This window comes from Cetorhinus maximus, chromosome 3 (genome assembly GCF_964194155.1).
Source record: "Cetorhinus maximus chromosome 3, sCetMax3.hap1.1, whole genome shotgun sequence".
Classification (NCBI taxonomy): Eukaryota; Metazoa; Chordata; class Chondrichthyes; order Lamniformes; family Cetorhinidae; genus Cetorhinus; species Cetorhinus maximus.
Genome location: NC_135881.1, coordinates 12,902,478 through 12,928,053, shown reverse-complemented (window position 1 = coordinate 12,928,053; position 25,576 = coordinate 12,902,478). Strand labels below are relative to the sequence as shown.

At 43.3% G+C, this 25,576-nt stretch overlaps 1 protein-coding gene across 1 annotated transcript in view; it reads left to right on the top strand.

Moving 5' to 3' along the window:
* LOC144672518 (vasoactive intestinal polypeptide receptor 1-like) overlaps positions 1-25,576 on the top strand; it is a 51,282-nt gene that overhangs the window by 7,924 nt on the left and 17,782 nt on the right. The window contains exons 5-7 of the mRNA XM_078534365.1: positions 6,909-6,969; positions 15,876-15,945; positions 19,213-19,304. Coding sequence (XP_078390491.1) covers positions 6,909-6,969; positions 15,876-15,945; positions 19,213-19,304 — 223 coding nt within the window. The remainder of the gene's footprint in view (positions 1-6,908; positions 6,970-15,875; positions 15,946-19,212; positions 19,305-25,576) is intronic.

Here is a 25,576-nt window from a genome sequence, read left to right as displayed (position 1 = left end):
TTTCTATTTACAGAGAACATTTGAGTATCCCACAATATATACATGTTCACAACTCAGGTGATTAAAGATCAAGTCTCTGAGGTGGTTTCCTTCTTCAGTTAGAGCGGTGTAGCTCTACCACTTGAGGTTCTTCCACTGGATCGACATGATCAGGAACTGCATCAACAGGCACATCATTAGAAGTGGCAGTTCAGGGTTATGCAGCTCTACAGGGACATTGGGCATGTCTATTCCAGGTCAATCTGGGTTCATGGTTCGACGTTAATCACAGGCGGAATAGCTGGTTGTTGGAATGTCCCTCTATTCCTAAGATGATCCACATGTTTTCAAACAATTCCATCTTCCACTTCCACCTGAAAAGACAACGAACCAGTTTCCGAGACAATTGTACCAGGAACCCAACAAGGTCCACTTCCAAGATTCCACATGAAAACTGTACCTCCTACGGTAAATCTTCGAGCTTTGCTACGAATATCCTGATTCAAGTTTTGATGACTCTGATCCTTCTCTACCTCCTCCTCTAAGTTTGGAAACACCAGGCTTAAACTTGTACGTAGGCGGAGTTTCATCAATGATTCAGACGGTGTTGAACCCGTAGTTGAATGAGGCGTCGTACGGTAATTGAGAAGAAAGTGGAAAAGCCGAGTTTCTGGAATACCTCCTGATAACCTCTTCCTTCCAGATTGGAAAGTTTGCACAGATCTTTCAGCTAACCCATTTGATAAGGGATGGTATGGCACCGTTTTAATATGTCTGATTCCACTTAAACTCATGAATCTCTGAAATTCTGTACTGGTAAAGACTGCTATCCGTTATCAGAAACAATGACTTCCTGTAGGCCATGTACACGAAAACATTGACGCAGCTTTTCGATAGTTATGCTCGATGTCGGTGTTCTGACTTCATACACATCCCTCCATTTAGAATGCGCATCTACGATCAATAAAAACATGGTACCTATGATTGGTCCTACATAATCAATATGTAGTTTAACCCAGGGTCGACCAGACCAGTCCCACGAATGCAATGGAGCTGAAATAGGCAACTTCTGTTGTTGCTGACAATGGAGACAGTGCTTGATCAAGCTTTCAATGTCACTGTCTATGCCTGGCCACCAGACATAGCTTCGTGCAAGCATTTTCATCCCTGATATGCCTGGACCCGCATTGTGGAGCCCTGTCAAGAGTGGTTCTCTACCTTGCAAAGGGACAACAACTCTTGATCCCCACAGCAAGATTCCATCTTGACAACTTAACTCTTGATTTACGGGCATGGAATGGTCTCATCTCCTCAGACACTGGGGAATTTGACCACCCTCGCAATACAAGGTCTCGGACTTTCGACAAAATTGGATCTCTGTTCGTCTAATTTCTAATTTGCTTCACACACACCGTCGAAAAATCCAAGAAATTCAGTACAAGCACAACTTCTTGTGGCACAGGAGCATGTACAATGCTATCTGGTAATGGGAGACGACTGAGTGCATCCACATTTGCAATATGCAAGCCAGGATGGTGCATAAAGGTATACTCATACGCAGATAATGTCAAAGCACAACGTTGAATTCTTGCTGAGGCTATCGGCGGAATGGCTTTATCCTCACTGAATAAACTAATTTATGGTCCGACACAATGGGTGAAAAGTCGTCCATGCAGATACTGATGGGATTTCTTCACTCCCAATATTACTGATTAGCCTGCCATTCCTAGTTGGGGATAACCCTTCTCAGCTGTAGAGAGGGTTTTGGAGACATAGCCAATTGGCCTTTCAGATCCGATTTCTGTCTTTTCCCTTTCTGTTTGCTGCAGGGTTTTGTCTTGTCCTCCACTTTGATTTCACAGTCAGCTAAATTTCTCTGTGGCGAAATCTTAACTTGGTTCGGTTCGGTAGCTGAGTTCCCCACGGCATCATTATCCACTCGCATCTTGGAAAGTTCCACGACTTTTCCTTCTAATGCCTCTTTTGTTTCATTCAGCTGCTTCTTCAGCTCCTCAGTCCCTTTCTTGTACCTCTTGGCTTCCTCCTGGTATATCGAACATTGTTGAGTCTTCTCTGCCAACTGTTCCTTCAGTTTGTTCAGAGTGGCACTAAGATCATCTTGTTTCTCTTCACGGTTTTCCAGAGGAACCAACTGTGACCCGAGGGACCCTTGCACCCTGTGAAGGTCCTTCAATTCTCCTAACTCATTCTGAAATACACTGTCAAATTTCCCTTAGCCGTTCAGGGACTCCTCCGGTTCTCGAGGGAGATATTTCAGACCAGTTGAGCTTAATTTTTTGAAACCAATATCGGTCAAGAAGACTAGGTCCTTCACCTGTCACTATGATCACTGGAAGCTGGGCTGTCTGTTGCCTATAGGACACAGGTACTGTGGCGATGCCCTTTACCGGTATAGATTCTCCAGTGTATGTCTTCAATTGAGCCGTGGTTCGCTCCAGATTCAGTGGCTGGGTGCCTTCATTTAATTTATTTAAATGTCTACTCTTCCACCCACTGTGGTTGAGGCTCCCATACCTGCCTCCATTATCAGTGACTTCCCATTCACTTGGATTGTGACAGTGACAGGTTCGGTTTTTACCACTGTGACATTGTAGAGGGAGCGGATATCAGCAGCTTCAGGTTCTGTTGCGTTATTCCATTCAGTCATGTTGGTTTGCTGCTTTGTGGGCTGTTTTGATTTAACCCTGCGTTGCTTTATTACGTGACCTTTCTTTTGGCTGTAATGGCGTTCTGCCTCCTTGAATCTGCAGGTGTCTGGTGGTCTCCCCATCTATAACCAGATTCAGCTTGGAGTTGCTGCTGAAGTGCTTCCACTTGGCCTTCTCATTTCTCTAGCAGCAGACGTTGTCTCTCACTTCGCTGCTGGTGGTTTTCGGGCCACGTCCCGGGGACAGGTTCCCGCCCCACATGAAGAACGGTGCCATGTGGTGCATGCTGTAAAGCCCGTGAGTCTCTCACGGCACTTTCCATGGCTAGCACTATTTCCATAGCGCGCTTCAAATCAATGTTGACTTCTGCAATTAAACAGCACTGAATGACGTCGTTGTGAACTCCACAAAGTAATCGGTCCCGCAGCATATCATTGAGTGCGTCTCCGAAGTCGCAGTGCACAGTCAACTGCTTCAACTTCACTGTATAGGTTGTGATGGGCTCTCCCGAGACCCTTACTCTGGAATTAAACTTAAACCTCTGCATTATTACTGATGGCTTTGGCTGACTATGCATTTTCACGAGGCCCACTAATTCATTAAAAGACTTAGAATTGGGCACGTTCATGGCTGTCAGATTGCGGGTGAGATTGGATGTCTTACTATCACATACACTCAAAAGGATGACTTTCTGCTTCTCCTCCACAGTAATTTATCTCGCTACAAAATAAAAACCAAGGCGCCCGCCATACTGGCTCCAATCTTCCTTAGTCACGTCGTAAGGATTAATTCTGCTGAAGAGTGGCAATGACTGGTGAATATCCTTTTCTTTTTCCTTCAGGTTTGATGTACTCACGTTAACAAGGCGAGGTGCAGCGTTTTACCTCGTCGCCAAATGTAATGAACTGGATGTACCTGACAGGTTTCAACCTGAAACAAATAACTTTATTACAGAGAGCTTTTCAGATGCTACATGCTTGAGTCAGGTCCCTGATAAGAAGGCCCCACCCTCTGGATTACCTGCGCTTAGGGCTCATTGGCCGGAGCCTCCAAGAGCAATCACGTGACCCCCTGATAGGCAGTATGAAAGGCTATATCTTCAATCACTACAGACTTGTACCTACATAATGACTTGTACATGGATAATCGCTTGTAAATGGATAATCGCTTGTACATGGATAATTGCTTGTACATGGATAATCGCTTGTACATGGATAATCGCTTGTACATGGATAATCACTTGTACATGGATAATCACTTGTACATTGGGTCTAAATCCTGCAACTCCCTTCGTAACAGCACTGTGGGTGTCCCTACACCACATGGACTGCAGCGGTTCAAGAAGGCAGCTCACCCCCACCTTCTCAAGGGCAACTAGGGATGGGCAATAAATGCTGGCCCAGCCAATGATGCCCACATCTCAAGAATGAATAAAAAACACATGAATAATCATTTGTACATGGATAATCACTTCACTTGTACATGCATAATGACTTGTACATGCATGATGACATGTACATGGATAGTCACTTGTACATGGCTAATCTCACTCAACCTATCTATGTCCATCTGCAACTTCCTCATGCCCTCTTCACAACATACTTTCCTACCTATATTTGTGTCATCTGCCATGTTTTCGCTCCCCTCATCTAAGTCACTGATATAAATTGTAAAAAGTTGAGGCCCCAGTACAGACCCCTGTGGGACTCCACTCGTCACATCCTGCCAATCAGAAAAAGACCCATTTATGCATATTCTCTGCTTTCTGCCAGCCAGCCAATCTTCTATCCATGCTAATGTGTTACCCCCTACACATGAGCTTTTATTTTCCATAATAATCTTTGATGTGGCACCTTATAAAATGCCTTCTGGAAATCCAAGGACAGTACGTCTACAGGCTCCCCTTTATCCACTGCGTATGTTATTCATTCAAAAAACTCCAATAAATTTCCTTTCACAAAACCATGCTGACTCTCCCCGATTGCCTTGAGCTCTTCTAAGTGCCCAGCTATAACCTCCTTAATGATTGATTCTAGTAACTTCCCCACGACAGACATCAAGCTAACTGGCCTATTGTTTCCTGTTTTCTGTCTCCCTCCCTTCTTGAATAGTGGGGTTATATTTGCTACTTTCCAATCTGATGGAACCTTTCCAGAATCTTTTTGGAATTTTGGAAAATTAACACTGACCACCTCATTAGCCACCTCTTTTAAGGCCCTAGGATGAAGTCCATCAGGACCCGGAGACTTGTCAGCCCGCAGCTCCATCAGTTTACTCACTACCATCTCCCTAGTGATTGTAATTTCACCAAGTTCCTCGCTCCCTTTTACCTCCTGATTTGCAGCTATTACTGGAATGTTTTTTTTATCCTCTATAGTGAAGACAGAAACAAAATATTTGTTCATTTCTTCCGCCATTTTCTTATTATCTACTATTAACTCCCCACTGTCACTCACTAGGGGACCAACATTCACTTTACTTACTCTTTTCCTTTTTAAATACCTGTAGAAACTCTTGCTATCTGTTTCTACATTTCTAGCTAGCTTCCTCTCATACTCTAATTTCTTTCTCCTGATCAACCTTTTATACATTTCTAGTTAGCTTCCTCTCATACTCTAATTACTTTCTCCTGATTTACCTTTTCGTCATTCTCTGCCATTCTTTATGTTCTGTCCAATCATCTGCCCTGCCACTCACCTTTGTGGAGTTATATGCTTTTTCCTTAAGTTTTGCTTTCCTTAACTTTTTTAGTTAACCGTGGATGGTGGGTCCTCCCCTTAGAATTTTTCTTTATAGTAGGAATGTACTTATTCTGAATACTCTGAAATATCCCCTTTAATGCCTGCCACTACTTCTCTATTGATCTATCTCCTAGCCTAGTTTCCCAGTTCACTTCAGCTAGCTCAGGTTTCATCCCCACATAGTTGCCCTTATTTAAGTTTAAGATACTAACCTTAGACCCACTCTTCTCCCTTTCAAACTGGATGTAAAATTCAGTCATATTGTGGTTTCTGCTACCTAGGGGTGCCTTTACTCTGAGGTCATTAATTAATCCTGTCATGTTACACAATACCAAATCTAATATAACCTGCTCTCTGGTTGGTTCCAGAACATGCTGCTCGAAGAAACTATCTTGAAAGCATTCTATGAACTCCTCATCCAGGCTACTACTGCCAATCTGATTTTTCCAGTTTATATGTAGATTAAAATGACCCATGATTATTGCCGTCCCTTAATCACAAGCACACAATATTTTCCTTTGAATACTTTGTCCTGCACTGTGGCTACTGTTAGGGGGCCCGTAGACCACTCCCACTAATGACTTTTTTCCGCCCAAACTGATTCTACATCCTGATCTCCTGCACCAAGGTCATCCCTAACTATTGCACCAATGCTCTCTTTCATTAACAGTGCTACCCCTCCACCTTTACCTAGCTTCCCATTCTTCTTGAATGTCATGTACCTCTCAAAATTAAGGACCCAATCTTTGTCGTCCTGCAGCCACGTCCCCGCACTGCTATCAGATCATATTTATTTACTTCAATGTGGGCCATCAATTCATTTACTTTGTTATGAATGCTACGTGCATTCAGATAGAGAGCCTTCAGTTTTGTCTTTTTGTTACCTTTGTAACATCTAGTCTTGACTGTTGACGCATTCTTAGTTTTTTTTCTCTCTCTGTACCTTCCTGCCATTCTCTGACCCTCATTTCTCATACTATTATGTTGCTCTCCTGTCTTACCTCTACACCTTCAGTTGGTCCCTCTACCCAAGCTTGATCCAGCCACCTGAATGAGGTGGACCTAATGTTTGACCAGGGCCTGAAAATCGAATCAGGCAGGCCTTGGGGATCCCTGGGGCAGTTGAGGGTTGTCCCCCCTCTCCCCTCCCTCTTTTACCTTCCCGCTGACCAATTTTTAACTGTGAGCCACCGATTTTCAGGCCCACAATCAGCAGCCTGGAAGATGAAACTAGGTCTGTTCGTGTCAACACTTAAGGAGAGGCGGTTGAGGGATCTGGGAACATGGCGGGTGCATGTGATCAGGACTCGGCCTGTATAGACGTTATAACACCAACGCTGACTGCTTTCCCATTTTAACTCATTACACGCTGATTTTCAATGGGAAATATTGACAGCAATAGCGTGGTCAAATAATAAAGGTGGCGTTTAAATATACACTTGAGTTTCAATATTTTCGTTAATGCCTTAAAGTATTTGAGTAGCAGTTTTCCAACAGTTTTGCTTTCCATTTCTTATAGGCACACCGACCATTGTTCTAATAGTTTGGATCATTATAAAGTTGTACATTGATAATAAAGGGTAAGTCGAAACCAAATCTGAAATCTAGGGCCTGATTTTAACTCTGCCTAAGCGAATGGGTTTTGGGTGAGTTCAGGTTGGGCCCCAGTAGTTTATGGGTCTCGCCGTGTTTTTTTTTCTCGCTTTTCCTGCACCTAAAAAAAAGAGAATTTAAAGCAACTTTTAGAAAACTAGCATAAAGTTTTCTGAGCTCCTCATGCACTCTCAGTCCTTGCGTGGAACAGGAGGCTAACTGGATAGCCACAAGGGTAGAAGGGGATTGGGGCCTTGACTGTGGTTTCTCACCAGTTATTAACCTCCTGTTAGGTTCGTAGCCTTAACCAAGGAACGCAGTGGCGCAGGATCCTGGGATAATTTAAGCCCAAGTGAAACCCTTTTTTGACTGCGTATCGCTGCTAGATAAGTGTATGGGGATCCTTGGCTTAGGGTACAAAAGCAAGAAAATTGTGCTAGACCTTTGACTAATACTGGACAAGCTTGAGCTGAAGCGTGGTATCCAATTCTGGGTTCGCTTTAGGAAGATGCCCAAAGCCTTGGGAAAGGTGAAGAGGAGATTTACCGGGATGGTACCTTTCCGTTATGTGGCGAGACTGGAGAAGGTGGGGTTGTTCTCCCTAGAGCAGAGAAGGCTAAGAGGTTTGGGAGAATGGCAGGAGTGTAATTTAGCCCCTCCAGGTTTAAAAACTATTTGCAAAGGATCCAGGTGGAGAAATGAAGAGAAAATGTTGGGTTGTTTTGTTTTTGGAATGCCCTGCCTAAAAGGGAGGTGGAAGCAGATTCAATAGTGAGTTGGATTTAATGTTTTGGACCCCCAACCTAAAGGGTCAAATGGGGTCCTGACCCCGCACTGTCTGGGGAACAGTCACCGGAAATGATTTTCCCCGAGTTGGCCAATTAGGGGCCACAGTGCGAGCTCGCCATCCAATTAAAAACAGTGGGATGGGCTCACAAAGCCGGTGGGCTCTTCGGAGGACCCCCCCCCAACTAGCACTGAAGAAGCTGCAACCTGCCATTACGGGTAAGGGAGAGAGAGGGGGCCTCCAGGGCGCCTCCATCTTGAGATGCCCACTCAACAATTTCAAATTGAAAGTGAATCACATCCTTTAAAAAGTACCTGGATGAGCACTTGGAACGTCATAACATTCAAGGCTATGGGCCAAGTACTGGTAAATGGGATTAGGTAGGTAGGTCAGGTGTTTCTCACGTGTCGGTGCAGACTCGATGGGCCGAAGGGCCTCTTCTACACTCTGTGATTCTGTGGAAAAATGGCCAGGGATGCTGGGCAATTGGCTGCAGCTGTGGCCAGGCAGGGTGAGGGTGAGGGCCTCAAAGCCTGGCTGAAGCTCTGGCCCCCTGGTCTGCTGCCAAGAAGCTGCATCCATTGGCCTGTACCCAACTCATGGCCTAATGGGGAAATTCCAGTCAGCCTCTGATAATTGGCCTTAATTAGCCATTTTACTCACCTTAATTGCCCCCCTCCCCCCACCTCCCCCAGTGCTTGCAGTCCTCCCACCCTAGATGCCACCACCTAGAGTGAGCTGGTGCCAGCAAACTGGCACACTGGCACACTGGCCCACAGTGCGAAGTTACACGACCACCCGCCTCCATTCTCACCCCACGTCAGAGCAAAAGTTCAGATCAATAGCTTACAAAAGGGAATTGGATAAATACTTGCAACTGACATATCTGCAGGGCTGTGGGGAAAGAGTTGGGGGAGTGGAATTAATTGGCTAGCCCATTCAAAGAAATAACACTGGCTTGAAGGGCAGTGCTGTATATTTCTCTGACACACCTTTGAATCCAGTGCAGAAAGGTTGGAGAAGTTGGGACTGTTTTCCTTGGAGAGGAGAAGGCTAAGAGGGGGAGTTTTCAAAATCATGAAGGGCCTTGACAGAGTAGATAGGGAGAAACTGTTCCTGCTCATAAAGGGATCGAGAACCAGAGGGCACAGTTTTAAAGTGTTTTGCAAAAGAAGCAAACGCGAGGTGAGAAAAAACTTTTTCACACAGCGAGTAGTTAGGGTTTGGAATGCACTGCCTGGAAGTGTGGTGGAGGCAGGTTCAATTGAGGCATTCAAGAGGGCATTGGATGATTATTTAAATAGAAACAATGCGCAGGGTTACGGGGAAAAGGTAGGGGATTGGCACTAAGTTAAAATGCTCAGAGAGCCCGTGCAGACGTGATGGGCTGAATGGCCTCCTTCCACCCCGTAACGATTCTGTGATTCTGTAAAGACCCTGGGTGGAATTGTCCCAGATTTGCACAAAGTGAGGTAGTGGGCGGGAAAATGGATGTTTTATCCGTCAGCTGCAATGGCGGGTTTACACGCCATATCATCCCATTCCCAGCATGTTCCGCCTCATTAATAATGCATTCCCGGGAAACCTGTCAGATCGCTGGCCCCCGCTTTGCCTGCCCCATCGCCTCAGGCCAATGTCATCGAGCTTAAGGGTGATGAGAGAAATGGGACTTGCCGCTATTAAAAACACGGGCAGTGCAATTTCTGGATAATCTTAAGCTTACAAAGGGTTGAACAGTGTGGATTTTGGGTAAGGACAGGATAAGACTTGGGTGTAGCATTCCGCAGCCAAAGAGCAGTCGCTGTCATGGAAGATAGCGGCCGAGGTTTCTCGGACCCCGTCACGGGCGGGACTCGCCATGGGTGAGACGATGCCCCAGCCGGAAGTCCACTGACTTGCGGCGCGGCCGGAAGATCGCGGCAATGGGCGGGTGCGGAAAATCCCGCCGAAAATCTTCAACGAGGGATCTGGCAGAACCGGCTGAGGTGAGGAGTTAGCAATCCTCGCTGAACCTTTTCCTCCTTTCATACCATTAAACACAGCAAAGAGTGAGCTGAGCACCAGCTTACAGAACTCACTCCTTGGCAATTGTCACTGTGCAAACAAGTAATGATGGAGGACTTGCCCACCATCGACATACAGCACCACCTCCTAGTAATTGCCAACCCTCCCAAGATTATCCTGGAGTCTCCATGAATTGAATATTAATCTCCAGGACACTGCAGAGAGAAAAGTCAAAGGAGCACTTGAATAAAATTGTGTCTTTTTTTTTAAAAAAGGTGCAATGAATTGCTGTGGATAAGGGGGAACCAATAGATGTACTGCATTTAGATTTCAAGAAGGCGTTCTATAAAGTGCCGCATCAAAGGCTATTACCAAAAATAAAAGCTCATGGTGTAGATGGCAACATATTAGCATAAATAAAAGACTGGTTAGCTAACAGAAAGCAGTGAGTTGGTATAATGTGACGAGCGGTGCGCAACAGGGATCAGCGCTGGGTCCTCAGTTTATAGAAATGACTTGGATGAAGGGATGGAAGAAATGGTTGCTAAATTTGCTGATGACACAAAGATAGATAGGAAAGTAAATTGTGAAGAGGACATAAGGATTTACAAAGGGATAGGTAGGTTAGGTGAGTGGGCAAAGATCTGGCAAATGGAGTATAATGTGGGAAAATGTGAAGTTGTCCATTTTGGCAAAAAGAAGCAAATTATCTAAATGGTGAGAGATTGAGGATCTCTTAGATTCAGAGGGATCTGGGTGTCCTAGTGTATGAATCACAAAAGGCTAGCTAGCATGCAGGTACAGCAGGTCATTAGGAAGGCTAATAGAATGTTACCATTTAATGTGAGGAAAATTGATTTCAAAATGGGGCAAGTTATAAGACGTAGGAGCAGAAGTAGTCCATTCGGCCCATCGAGTCTGCTCTGTCATTCAATGAGATCATGGCTGATCTGATAATGCTCAACTACACTTTGCCTGTCTTTTTCTCATAACCTTTGATTCCCTTACTGATTAAAAATCTGTCTATCTCAGTCTTGAATATGCTTAACTACCCAGCCTCTATAGCTCTCTGTGATAAAGAATTCCACAGATTGACTACCTTCTGAGAGAAGAAATTCCTCCTCATCCCTGTTTTAAATGAGAGCCTCCTTACTCTGAGATTATGCCCTCTGGTCCTCGACTCTCCCACAAGGGGAAACAACTTCTCAGCATCTACCTTGTTGAACCCCCTAAGAATCTTATATGTTTCGATAAGGTCGCCGCTTCAATGAGTACAGGCCCAACCTACTCAACCTCCTCTCATAAAAAATTCCCTCCACACCCGGGATTAACCTAGTGAAGCTTCTCTGGACTGCCTCCAATGCCAGTATATCTTTCCTTAGATAAGGAGACCAAAACTGTTCACATTATTCTAGGTGTGGTCTAACTAGTGCCATGTATAGTTTTAGCAAGACTTCCCTATTTTTATACTCCATTCCCTTTCAAATAAGGCCAACATTCCATTTGCCTTCCTTATTACCTGCTGAATTTGTATGTTAGCTTTTTAGGATTCATGCACAAAGACCCCCAAATCCCTCTGTGCTGCAGCTTTCTGCAGTCTTTCTCCATTTAAATAATATTCAGCTCCTCTATTCTTCCTGCCAAAGTGCATAACCTCACATTTTCCCACATTATATTCCATCTGTCAAGTTTTTGCCCACTCACTTAACTCGTCTATATCCCTCTGTAGACTCTGTGTCATCCTCACCACTTACCTTCCCACCTATTTTTGTGTCATCCACAAACTTGGCGATAGTACATTCACTTCCCCCATATGAGTCAATATATATAGTAAATAACTGAGGGCCCAGCACTGATCTCTGTGGCACTCCACTAGTTACAGGTTACCATCTTGAAAATGTCCCCCCATATCCCAAATCCCTGTCTTCTATTAGTTAGCCAATCCTCTATCCATGCTAATATGCTATCCCAACACAATGGGCTTTTATCTTATTAAGTAGCCTTATGTGCGGTATCTTATCAAACACCTTTTGGAAATCTAAATATATTACATCTACAGGTCCCCCTTTATCTATCCTGCTTGTTATCTCCTCAAAGAATTCTAATAAATTTGTTAGGCAGATTTCCCCTTCATGAAGCCATGCTGACTCTGCTTGATTAGATTATGCATTTCTAAATGCTCTGCTATTACATCCTTTATAATAGACTCTAACATTTTCCCAATGACAGGTGTTAAATTAACTGGCCTATAGTTACCCATTTTTGCACCCCCCCCCCACCCCCCGTATTGAATAAGGGTGTTACATTGGCCGTTCTCCAATCCCCTGGGACTTTTCCTGAGTCTAAGGATTCTTGGAATATTACTACCAGTACATCCACTATCTCTGCAGTTACTTCCTTTAATATCCTAGGATGCAACCCATCAAGTCCAGGGGACTTATCAGCCTTTAGCCTCATTAGTTTCTCCAGTACTTTTCCTCTAGTATTAGTTGTTGTATTTATTTCCTTCCCCTCTTTTGCCCCTTGATTATTTAGTATTTCTGGAATGCTATTAGTGTGTTCTACCATGAAGACTGAAGAAAAGTATTTATTCAACTCCTCTGCTATTTCCTGGTTCCCCATTATTATTTCCCCAGCCTCATTCTCTAAGGGGCCTACATTGACTTTGGCCTCTCTCTTCCTTTTTATATTCTTAAAGAAGCTCTTACTGTCCGTTTTTATATTATTTACTAGTTTACCCTCAAAGTTTATTTTCTCCCTCTATTTTTTGGTCATCTTTTGTTGGTTTTTAAAATGTTCCCAGTCCTCTGGCTTACCACTAATCTTTGCCACATTGTATGTTTTGTCTTTCAATTTTATTCTATCCGTACCTTCCTTGGTTAACCATGGTTGGTTTATTCCCTTCCTAGCATCCTTCTTCCTCACTGGGATATATCTTTGTTGTGAGTCATGAACTATTTCTTTAAACATCTGCCATTGTTCATCAATCATCTTTTCTGCTAAACTCCTTTTCCAGTCCACTGCAGCCAACTCTGCCATCATTCCTTTGTAATTACGCTTATTTAAGTTTAGAACAATTGTTTCCAACCCAAGTTTCTCAAACTGAATGCTAAATTCCATCATGTTATTGTCACTGTTTCCTAGGGGATCTTTTGCTCTGAGATTATTTATTATACCTGCTTCATCACACATTACCAGATCCAAAATAGCCTGATCCCTGGCTGAATCCACAACATATTGTTCTAAGAAACTGTTCCGAATACATTCTATGAATTCTTGCTCGTGTCTACCTCTGCCAATTTGATTTTCCCAGTCTACATGAAGGTTAAAGTCACCCATGATTAATGTACTGCCTTTTTCACATGGCCTCATTATCTCCTGATTTATTCTCTGTCCTACAGCATAGCTACTCTTCGGGGGCCTATATACCCCCACCAGTGTCTTCTTCCCCTTGCTATTCCTTACCTCCACCAATATGGATTCCACATCTTCCAATCCAAGATCCTTTCTTGCTATTGTACTTATTCCATCTCGTACTAACAAAGCTACCCCACCACCCTTTCCTTCCTGCCTGTCCTTTCGAAAAGTCACATACCCCTGAATATTTAGTTCCCAACTTTGATCTCCTTATCACCACATCTCCATAATGGCTATAAGATCATAACCATTAACCTATATTTGTGCCATTAATTCATTTATTTTGTTCCGAATACTACGTGTATTTAAGTAAACAGTCATCAATTTTGCATTTTTACCATTTTTTTTCTCCCTTTGACCCTATTTGCTGCACTTTTTTTATGTCTGTACACTCTGTCCCTTCCTGTCACACACTGGGTATCATTACCTGAATAGCTGCCCTGCAAAGCTGCCATGTTCTTTTGCTTTGTGAGCCTATGTATTCCCTTTCTAGAACCCCCACCCCCTCTATTTAGTTTAAAGGCTTCTCTCTAGCCCTAGTTATTCAGTTCACCAGGACATTGGTCCCAGCACAGTTCAAATGAAGCCTGTCCCAACGTAACAGTTCCCTTCTACCCCAGTACTGCTGCCAGTGCCCAATGAACTGAAACCCATTCCTCCCACACCAATCTCTGAGCCATGCTTTTAACTCCTTGACTTTATTTACCCTATGCCATTTTGCCTGTGGCTCAGGTAGCAACCCTGAGATAATTACCTTGGAGGTTCTACTTTTTTAATTTAGCTCCTAACTGTTCAAATTCTTTCAGCAGAACCTCCTTTCTAGTCTCATCAATGTCGTTGATACTATCATGGACAATGACAACTGGATCCCTCCCCTCCCGCTCCAAGTTCCTCTCTAGCCTTGAGGAGATCTTCTAATCCCTGGCACCGGGCAGGCAACACAGCCTCCGGGACTGACGCTCATGGCTGCAGAGAACAGTATCTATTCCCCCTAATTATACTGTCCCCTACCACTACTATGTTCCCATTTCCTCCCCGCACTTGAATTGTTCAGATGTGCTTAAGTTGCTTCAGTTATGCTTCAATTGTACAGGGCACCTGGGGTATTGTGTACAGTATTGGTCTCCTTATTTAAGGAAAGGTGTAAATGCATGAGAAGCAGTTTAGAGAAGGTTTACTAGATTAATAGCAGGAATGGGCTTATGAGGAAAGGGTTGTATCCACTGGAGTTTAGAAGAGTAATAGGTAACTTGATTGAAACTTTTAAGATTTTGGGGTTTTGACATGGTGGATGTGGAGAGGATGTTTCCTCTTGTTGGAGAATCTAGAACTAGGGATCACTTTAAAAATAAGGGGTTGCTTATTTAAGACAGAGGATGAGGAGGAATTTTTTTTCTCTGAGGGTTGTGAGCCTTTGGAACTCTCTTCCTCAAAAGGCGGTGGAAACAGAGTATTTGAATATTTTTAAGGCAGAGCTAGATAGATTCTTGATTAATAAGGGGGTGAAAGGTTATCGGGAGCAGGCAGGAATGTGGGGTTGAGGTTACAATCAGATCAGCCCCATGATCTCATTGAATGACGGAACAGGCTCGAGGGGCCGAGTGGCCTACTCCTGCTCCTAGTTCGTATGTTCGTGTGAACTCTTTGGTTATTTGTGAGAAAAATATCTGCAATGAGGAAAAAGCCTCAGAAGTCATCAAATTGAGTAATGAGGAGGCTGTTTGCTTTCCGATTGGATGTGTGGAAATGAGATGATGGACATGTTGGCCAGTGCAGTGGCTGGAATGTGGGTCAAGGCACTTGGAGGTGGAATTTGAACGATACTTCCAGGAACGTAACCGAGGGGAGAATTTTCTCCCCGTCGGGGGTGCTGAGCGGGAGCAGGCGCGGGCGGGCACAGGCAGCCATTTTACGCGGGCAGGCCAATTAAGGCCCCGCCCAGCGTGACATGCACCCAGAAGCGCTGTGTGCTCCCTGTGCAGGCGGGGGGAGGAGGCTGAGTCGGGGCCTGCGCTCCTTTGCGCATGCATGCGAAAGAGCACAGAAATCTCCCTGAGGCACAGAGCTGCTTCAGGGAGTTTCATTTCATTTTTAAACATTTAAATAAGGAGAAAAAAAAAACTTTCAGACATGTCCCCTCATGCGACAGTGTGGCATGTCGATGAATTTTAATTAAAAAATTTATTTGATTTATAAATCCTTCATGAAACCTCATCCCACCCGTGGATGAGGTTTCATGATAAATGCAAAGGCCTCCTGGGCTCTTCGCCTGCCCGCCAACCTTAAGGTTTCGTTAATTATTTTAATTAGTTTTGTAATGGCCTTAACAGGCCTTTGACAGTTCGGTGGGCACGCAGCCAACTCCAGTGCCCACCCGCCGAACTGAAGATCAGAATGACGCACGGTGACATCAGGATGCACGCCCGACATCACCGCGCGTCATTTTACACGTCAGCGAGCGGGGCCCCGCCCCCCCGCATACCGGCCAGAAGATTCAGGCCCTAGAGTTGGCAACCCTATCGTCGCACCAATTTACTGAATAAAACTGAACTAGACTTAGACTAAAGGAAGAAATGGAGCCCAGACGTGTTAATAATGGAAAGCTTTATTCTTTTGTCTATAATGTATTGTGGAACAATCTGATATTCACTTACCATTACTTTGCCTCTCTTGATTTCCTTCTAGATGTTGGGATGATAACGAGAATGAATACATCTGGTGGATTATAAGAGGTGCCATTCTGTTCGCAGTCTTAGTAAGTAAAATGCTTCATTTTTTGATCAAGCGAATGGAGTAAAATCAAATTAGCATATCAATTAAATCTAGGTTGATACTCCATTGCCATAATGAGTGCTCCGCTTTGTGGGGTAACATCCTTCAGATGAACTGCACCATCTGTTCTCTGAGCAATTAAGTCTTTTTGAAGTGTAGCCATGGTTTTAACGTAGGAATCTCCTGCAGTCAGTTTGCGCAGAGCAAGTTCCCACAAATGATTGTTGCTCTTCCGGGAAGAGCTATCAGTGCATGTCTGTTAGAAGAGGATGGTCAAGTCTTTTGAAAAAAATTGTTCATGTTATGTCTGAACAAACTGCTGTAAGACCTGATAAATGTGGGAAGCTCATTTTATCATTGGATAATCCGTTCTAATGATGTTAGTTGGTTGAGGGGTAAATATTGACCAGACTGTTAATGTTGAAATTGTGCTGCAATAGAGTACATTCTTTAAGTTGGTAATTAAGCACAGATGCCCCCGGATGGGAAAGGATTAGGGAATCATCGCACGTGGATATAGACCAGTTCACTCTGGGTGTCCGGGGCAAACTGGGAGAGCCTGTTCCTTTACTTTGCTGCTGTAAATAAACCTGTTTTAAGGCACGTGCTGGCTTCAGACTCATCCTTCCTCAGGGTACAATTATTGGAATTACCACAGACTACCAGGGAGAACTCCGCTGCTCTTTTCAAATAGTGCCACGGGATTTTTTTACACCCAGTTAAGACCTCGGTTTGACATCCCCCCTCCGAAAGGTGCCACTTCCAACAGCGCAGCGCTCCCTCAGCACAGTATAGTCTTTGCACTCAGCTCTCTGCAATGGGACTTGAACCCACAATTTCCTGATTGAGAGGTTACTTGGAGGTTAATTGACTCAATAGGTTGAGTGGTCATTTTTACTTCAGCCGCTGAGGGTGGGTGGAGCTAATGTTTTCACCCATTTGTTGGTCTGTTAGTCACTGTTTAAAAACAAGGGGTCACTCATTTAAGATGAGGAGAAATTTTTTTCTCCCAGAGGGTTGAGAGTCTTTGGAACCCTCTTCCTCAAAAGGCAGTGGGAGCAGAGTCTTTGAATATTTTTATGGCAGAGCTAGATAGATTCTTGGTTAACAAGGGGATGAAAGGTTACCGGGAGAATGTGGGGTTGAGGTTACAATCAGATCAGCCATGATCTTATTGAATGGCGGAGCAGGCTCGAGGGGCCGAGTGGCCTACTCCCGCTGCTAGTTCGTACGTTCATATGATTGATGTAAACAATATATCTCAAAAACTAATTGATGGATTTAACGAAACTTGGTATACAGATAGGGTACGACCAAAGGAAGAGCATTCATTTTTGGTGAAGATGTGGATCCGAATCCTGGAACTTTTTAAGGATCGGTTAACACTGGGAGGTGGGGAGAATTGACTTTTTCCCCATATCTTGTGTGTTGCTTTATTTGGAATGTGGTTGATTTGCTTTAGAATGTTGTGGATTGTCTCAGCTGCAGTGGTGGAATTTAACATGGTTGTCCAAAAACATGTGAGCAGAGTTTTCAGAGCAGGCTGTTGGATGTGGATTGGCCTGAAGCCGCCTCAGTGAGATGGAAGCTCCTAATGAAAGAAAAACCTTTTTTCAGCATAAATGAGGCAGGGAAAAGCCTCAAGGAAGAGCTGGATCATTGTAATAATGTTGAGTTAACACAGTTTGGCAGAGGTTCGCGCTCCAAGTTCCCTCATCACTTTATTTTTTATTCGTTCATGGGATGTGGGCGTCAATGGATAGGCCAGTATTTATTGCCCATCTCTAATTGCCCTGCAGAAAGTGGTGGTAAACCACCTTCTTGAACTGCTGCAGCTCATGTGATGTAGGTACACCCACCGTACTGTTAGGGAGGGAGTTCCAGGGTTTTGACCCAGCAACAGTGAAGGAACAGTGATATATTTCCAAGTCAGGATGGTGAGCGGCTTGGAGGGAACCTCCAGGTGGTAGTACTCCCATGTGTCTGCTGCCTTTGTCCCTCCTGATGGTAGCGGTCATGGGTTTGGGAGGTGCAGTTTAAGGAGCCTTGGTGGATTCCTGCAGTGCATCTTATAGAAAGTAGATACTGCAGCCACTGTGCGTCGGTGGTGAAGGGAGTGAATGTTTGTGGGTGTGGTGCCAATCAAGTGGACTGCTTTGTCCTGGATGGTGTCAAGCTTCTTGAGTGTTGTGGGAGCTGCACTCATCCAGGTAAGCGGGGAGTATTCCATCACACTCCTGACTTGTGCCTTGTAGATGGTGGACAGTCTTTGGAGGGTCAGGAGGTGAGTTACTCACCACAGGATTCCTAGCCTCTGACCTGCTTTAAACAGTGCCCCTTATTTCCTTCATGAAAAGAAACAAGGACCAAGAAGATAAAAGAGAGAATTTTATCACCCCAAGGACCATAGATTTTTGGAATGAGAAAGACGCTGAAGTGTTGGTGTTTCCTGTGGCCCAGTTGTTAACACTTGAGCACAAAGGTCATGGCCGATAAAGCAGTGCAGTACTGTGAGGGAGTGCTGTACTGTCGGAGGTGCTAGCTTTTGAATAAGATGTTAAAACTGAGGTCCCCTTTGCCCTCAAGTGCATGTAAAAGTTCCCGTGGCACTATAACATAGAAGAGAAGGGAAGTTAACCCAGATGTTTGCCCGATGTTCATCCCTCAATCTACATCACAGAGACTGTATTAAAGAGTAGTCAGCATTTATTTCTAGAAGGATGACCACGTTCAGCCGACTTGATTGAATTCTTTGAAGAAGCAATGCAAACAGCAGGCTGGGGCAATAAAGTGGTGAGGCGGTGGCAAAGTGGTATTGTCACTGACCAGTATCCTAGGGTAATCCTCTGGGGACCCAGGTTCAAATCCCACTGTGACAGATGGTGAAATTTGAATTTAGTAAAAATCTGGAATTAAAAGTCTAATGATGACCCTGATTTTCGTAAAAACCCATCTGGTTCACTAGTGTCCTTTAAGGAGGGAAATCCTGGTCTGGCTCCAGACCCACGGCAATGTGGTTGACTCTTCAATGCCCTCTGAACAATAAATGCTGGTCTAGTTATCGATGCCCACATCCAATAATTGTTTAAAAAAAAAGGCTTTCAGGAGCTCAAATTTAGATTGGATGGGAAAATGTTGCCATTGTGGGCAAGAAGGTGATGTAAAATTTAAATCTGCAAATGCTTGATGACAAAGGGTCTAAATGACTAGGTTGTTCTATTTTTAAAATTATTTTATATTCATTGTACAGGTCAACTTCCTGATATTCCTGAACATCATCCGTATCCTGGTGCAGAAGCTGAGATCACCAGACATCGGAGGCAAGTCCTCCACCCAATTCTCGTAAGTACCATTTACGACAGGGTGGTAGGTCCACATTGGCTGTAAGTTATTAATTTGGGCTAACACAGCGGAGAAAATAACATATGTCGATTTTCCTTCGTACTAAGTGTTTATAAGTTTCCTACATAAATGTATCAGATCCCTGGAAAAACATCTCTCCTTCTGGTAAAATGCAACACTGTATTACATTAGAAAAATAGAACACCTTAAAATATTGGGGTGCAAAGGATAGATGGAAGAGTGTGCCAGAATCACTCTTGCTTCTGGTTCAGACCCTTCTGGGTTCTATTCATATCGGGTGTGTGATCTCATAATTTGCAACTGATAACCCAGATATCTGTATTTGTTAAGGAGAACATTACAGGGCTGGAGAGAGAGAGAGAGAGGATGTCCTAGAGGGGTCAAGGGCAAAATCTATTTGGATAGAACTAACAAATAATAAAGGTACCATTACATTACCAGATATATTCTATTGCCCATCAACTAGTGGGAAAGATATAGAGGAATACATTTGTTGTATTATCACCGTTGATCACCATGAGGTGTTATGGTGCCATCGCTGTAGTGTCTCAAGTATGAGATCTTGAGACTTGTAAGTTTAAACATGAATCTTTTTTGTTTGGTCTAACAGCACCTGTGGAGAGAAAATTAGAGTTAACATTTTGAATCCGTATGTATCGTCAGAGCTCTGAAGAAGAGTCATACGGACTCAAAATGTTAACTCTGTTTTTCTCTCCACAGATGCTGTTAAACCTGCTGAGTTCATCAGCGTTTTCTGTTTTTGTTTCCAGCACCTGCAGTATTTTGCTTTTACTTTTAACATTTTTTTGTTAATCTTTATCTATTTACATATCCCAGGTTACTGTCATGCATGGTGCAGCTGCCATGCAGGTAGGCTGCTTTTGGAGTGTTCTCTCTAGAAAGTTGCCATGTGACTCTATACATCATACCGTGGGTGGTGCTATCCTCCAGCCCCATGTTAACCTTTGCTCTGCTGAGCACCTTTACATTACATTAGCATGCAGGCATATGTCTCATAGTTCCTTGTGATTCAGTGTTGGATTTACATTTTCTGATCTCATTTCTGTCTTTTCTTTCTCTGCCTGGCTGTGGAACTTTGCCCTTGTCTTTTTTTTTTAGATTGACTGTTGGTGAGATCTATCTCCGGTGATGTCTTAACTTGTTTCAGCTCCGTAATTGTGCTACTCTTGGCTTCGTTATCTGCTCGCAGCTTGGAAAGTTCTACGGCTTTTCCTTCCAACGCCGCCTTGTTTTCTTTCAATTGCTTCTTCAGCTCTTCAGCCTGTTTCTTTTGCTTTTGGCTTCCTCTTGGAATATTGACCATTGCCAAGTCTTCTCTGGCAACTGATTTCTCAGTGTGCTCAGAGTGATGTTAAATTCATTTTGCTCCTCTTCGTAATTTTCCAGAGGAATAAACTTTTGTCCTAGGTGTTATTATAGGGTGTGAAGACTCTTCAGCAGGTTTTTGTTTTCTTTGCAAAGCTTGCTTGCTACATCTTGAGTTTTCCTGTAATTCAGCGTAGCCTCCTCGAGTTTCTTCTGCTGTGCTCCCGTGCTGCTGTTTAAGACGACCTTCATTTCTTCATGCTGCTGAATGGTCATGCATTCCTTTTGCATTTGATCTTGAAGGATAATCAATTGTTTCTTCAACTGTTTATTTTCTTGTTGACCACTTGACAACTCACTCTGGGCTTCAGTGCATCATTTTGTTGCTGCTGATAGTTCCAACACAGCTTTTTCAGAAGTAATATTCAACATCCTTTTTAGTTCCTCATGTTTTTCCATGGCTATATATTGGTTCTTCAAGGAGTCCTTCAGGGTCGCAACTTCTTTGCATGCCTTTTTTGCCTGATGTCTTGCCAGCTGTACATCTGGCTGAGTTTTCCAAACTCTTGCTTTGATTGTCCAACTATGGAATTGAGGGTCATTATTTCCCACTTGTATGGAATAGGAGCAGAAGTAGGCCATTTGGCCCCTCAAGCCTACTCCGCTATTCATTAAGATCATGGATGATCTGTTTGTGTTTCGAATTCCACATTCCCATCTGTCCCAGATAACCTTTGACTTCCTTGTCTAACAAGAATCTATTCTACCTCTGCCTGAAAAATATTCAATGACCCCGCCTCCACCGCCTTCTGAGGCAGAGAGTTCCAAAGTCGCACAACCCTCTGAGAGAAATTTTTTTTTTTCCTCATCTCTGATTAGCAACTGCTAATTTTAAAACTGTGCCCCCTAGTTCTGGACTCACCTACAAGAGGAATCATCCTTTCCAGGTCCACCTCATCAAGACCATTCAAGATCTTATATACTTCCATCAATTCACCCCTCGCTCTTCTAAACTCCAGTGGAAACAAGCCCAGTCTTTGTTATGATGGGGCAGATGATGTGTGCCAGGTGGATCAAATCCACGAGGGAAACTTGATCATGCTATCACAACAGTTTTGCAATTTGTATTTATTGTGAGACGCGTGCCCTGAATTCAGAAGTAATAAGTCCACCAAGGCTCCAGATATTTAAAAAAAAACTAAATTAAACATTTATTAACAAAAGAAAAGATTTCAAACACATACATAGGTCTACAAAATACTAGTATAATAACTCCTGAATCCCCTAATTAATCTGGCTTCCAATTATACCCCCATTAAGGCAACGGTAAAAAAATAAATTTTAAACCAATTTCAGCAAGTTAACACAATACCCTAGACAGTGGAATTCAAAGTGGCTTTTCCCAGCTTCCGTTTCTGTAGACAGCAGGCTTAATGCACAAATACTGGAGGCTTTTTACACTTCTGTTAAATCTTACAATGTCTTCCTCCGTTATGCATGTTTTTCCCTTTTAATGGGTAAATTCCATTGTCCATATGTCTTTGGAACTTTACCTTTCTCATAATATAAATCTTTTCCTGTTGACACTATATTGTCAATAACACTTGAGAAAAATAATTACATTCCTTAGCTTGCTTGTCTGGCTATTTGTAAACAGACTGAGATCCCTTTGAAAACCAAATCCCCAATTCTATCTAAAAATGCAAATTCCCTTTACACCTCACATCCTAAGCACCCAACCATGTTTACTCATTAACATATTAAAGACACTTCTACACTTCACCTCTTTTGATAACTTCAACCTGTAGTCTGCTTGGCTACAAGATGTAATTTAATCACACACACATACACACACACACATACACACACACACACACACACACACACACACACACACTATCCAAACCCCACTATTAACCTACTTTTACAATAAATCACAATAATATTATGAGAATTATTATACTTTCATGACACAGTTCCTCATAAGGCAACCTGCTCATTCCAGGTAACAATCAAGTAAACCTCCACTGAACTGCCCCCAATGCATTTGCATTCAAACTGCTCACAGTATTCAAGATGTGGTCTCACCAATGCCCTGTATAACTGAAGCATAACGTCCTTATTTTTATGTTCAATTCCTCTCGTAATAAAGCATTCCATTAGCCTTCTTAATTACTTGCTGTACCTGCATACTAACTTTTTGTGAATCATGTACGAGAACACCTAGACCCCTCTGCGCCTTGAAATTCTGCAGCCGTTCTCCATTTAAGTGATACTCTGCTTTTTTATTCTTCCTGCCAAAGTGAACAACTTCATATTTTCCCATATTGAACTCCATCTGCCAGATTTTTGCCCACTCACTCAACCTATCTATACCCATCTGCACCCTCCTTATGTCCTCTTCACAACATACTTTCCTACCTACCTTTGTGTCATCTGAAAATTTAGCTACAATGCCTTTACTCCCCTCATCTAAGTCATTGATATAAATTGTAAAAAGTTGAGGCCCCAGTACAGACCCCTGTGGGACTCTACTCGTCACATCCTGCCAATCCGAAAAAGGCCCATTTATGCATACTCTCTGCTTTCTGCCAGCCAGTCAATCTTTTATCCATGCTAATATGTTACCCCCTACACCATGAGCTTCTATTTTCCGCAATAAACTTTGATGTGGAACCTTATCAAATGCCTTCTGTAAATCCAAATATAGTACATTTACAGGGTCCCCCTTATCCACAGCGCATGTTACTCCTTCAAAGGACTCCACTAAATTGGTTAAATATGATTTTTCTTTTACAAAACCATGCAGACTCTTCCCGATTACCTTGTGTTTTGTTAAGTGCCCAGCTATAACCTCCTTAATGATCGATTCTAACACCTTCCCCACAACAGACATCAAGCTAACTAGCCTATAGTTTCCTGTTTTCTGCCTCCGACCCTTCTTGAATATTATATTTGCGACTTTCCAGTCTGATGGGATCTTTCCAGAATCTAGAGAATTTTCAAAAATTCACACCAGCGCATCGACTACCTCATTAGCCACCTCTTTTAAGACCCTAGGACGAAGTCCATCAGGACTCGGAGATTGAGAGTCTGCAGCTCTATCAGTTTGCCTAGTATTGCTTCCCTAGTGATTGTACTTTGTAGGTAGATTCTGCCCAGGCCATGGTGACAGAGGAGGAAACTCAGTCACTGGAAGGGTTTAAAATTGATATAGAGGAGGTATTGGATAAGCTGTCGGTACTTAAAGTTGATAAGGCACCGGGATCGGATGAGATGCAGCCAAGAATATTGAAGGAAGTGAGATTGGAAATTGCAGAGGCACTGGCAATAATCTTTCAATGTTCCCTGGATTCAGGGGAGGTGCCGGAGGACTGGAGAATTGCAAACATTATGCCCTTGTTCAAAAAAGATTGTAAAGATATGCCCTGCAATTACAGACGAGTCAGTTTAACTTCGGTGGTAGGGAAACTTCTAGAAACAACTATTTGGGATAGAATTAATAGTCACATGGAAAAATGTGGATTGATTCAGAAGAGTCAGCATGGATTTGTTAAAGGACAATCATGTCTAACTAACTTGCTGGAGTATTTTGAAGAGGTAGCAGAGATGGTTGATGAGGACAAGGCCGTTGATGTGGTGTATATGGACTTCCAAAAGGTGTTTGATACAGGCCACACAACAGACTTATGAGGGAAGTTATAGGTCATGGAATAAAAGGGGCAGTAGCACCGTGGATACAAAATTGGCTGAGGGATAAAAAACAGAGAAAAATTTCGGGCTGGAGGAAGGTTTGTAGTGGAGTTCCCCAGGGGTTGGTATTGGGACCCTTGCTCTTCCTGATATATATTAATGATCTAGATCTTGGTGTGCAGGGGACAATTTCAAAGTTTGCGGATGATCCAAAACTTGGGAAGTGTTGTAAACTGTGAGGAGGACAGAGTAGAACTTCAAATGGACATAGACAAGTTGGTAGAGTGCACAGATAGGTAGCAGATGAAGTTCAATGCAGAGAAGTGTGAGGTGATACACTTGACCTGGGTGTGTATGTACATAAGTCATTAAAGGTGGCAGGACAGGTGGAGAGAACTGTTTCTAAAGCATACAGTATTCTAGGTTTCATTAATAAGGGCATAGAATATAAGAGCAGGGAAGTTTTGATGAACTTATATAAGACTCTGGTTAGACCTCAGCTGGAATATTGTGTACAGTTCTGGGTTCCACACTATAGGAAGGATGTAAACGCATTGGAGACAGTGCAGAAGAGGTTTACGAGAATGGTTCCAGGGATGAGACAGTTCAGTTATGAGGAAAGATTGGAGAAGTTGGGACTGTTTTCCTTGGAGAGAAGACTAAGAGGAGATTTGATAGAAGTTTTCAAAATCATGCGGGGTCTAGACAGAGTAGATAGGGAGAAACTGTTCCCTCTCATAAACAGATTGAGAACCAGAGGGCACAGTTTTAAATGTTTTGTAAAAGAAGCAAATGCGAGGTGAGAAATAATTTTTTCACACAGTGAGTAGTTAGGGTTTGGAATGCACTGCCTGGAAGTGTGGTGGAGGCAGGTTCAATTGAAGCATTCGAGAGGGCATTAGATGATTATTTAAATCGAAACAATGCGCAGGGTTATGGGGAAAAGGCGAAAAGGAGATTGGTGATAAGTTAAAATGCTCAGAGAGCCAGTGCAGACACAGTGGGCTGAATGGCCTCCTTCTGCACCCTAATGATTCTGTGATTCTGCAAATTTCACCAAGAGAAACACCTGACCTACCTACCTAATCCCATTTACCAGCAATTGGCCCACAGCCTTGAATGTTATGACGTGCCAAGTGCTCATCCAGGTACTTTTTAAAGGATGTGAGGCAACCCGCCTCCACCACCCTCCCAGGCAGTGAAGCGGACATAAGAAGGATGTAAAAAGATAT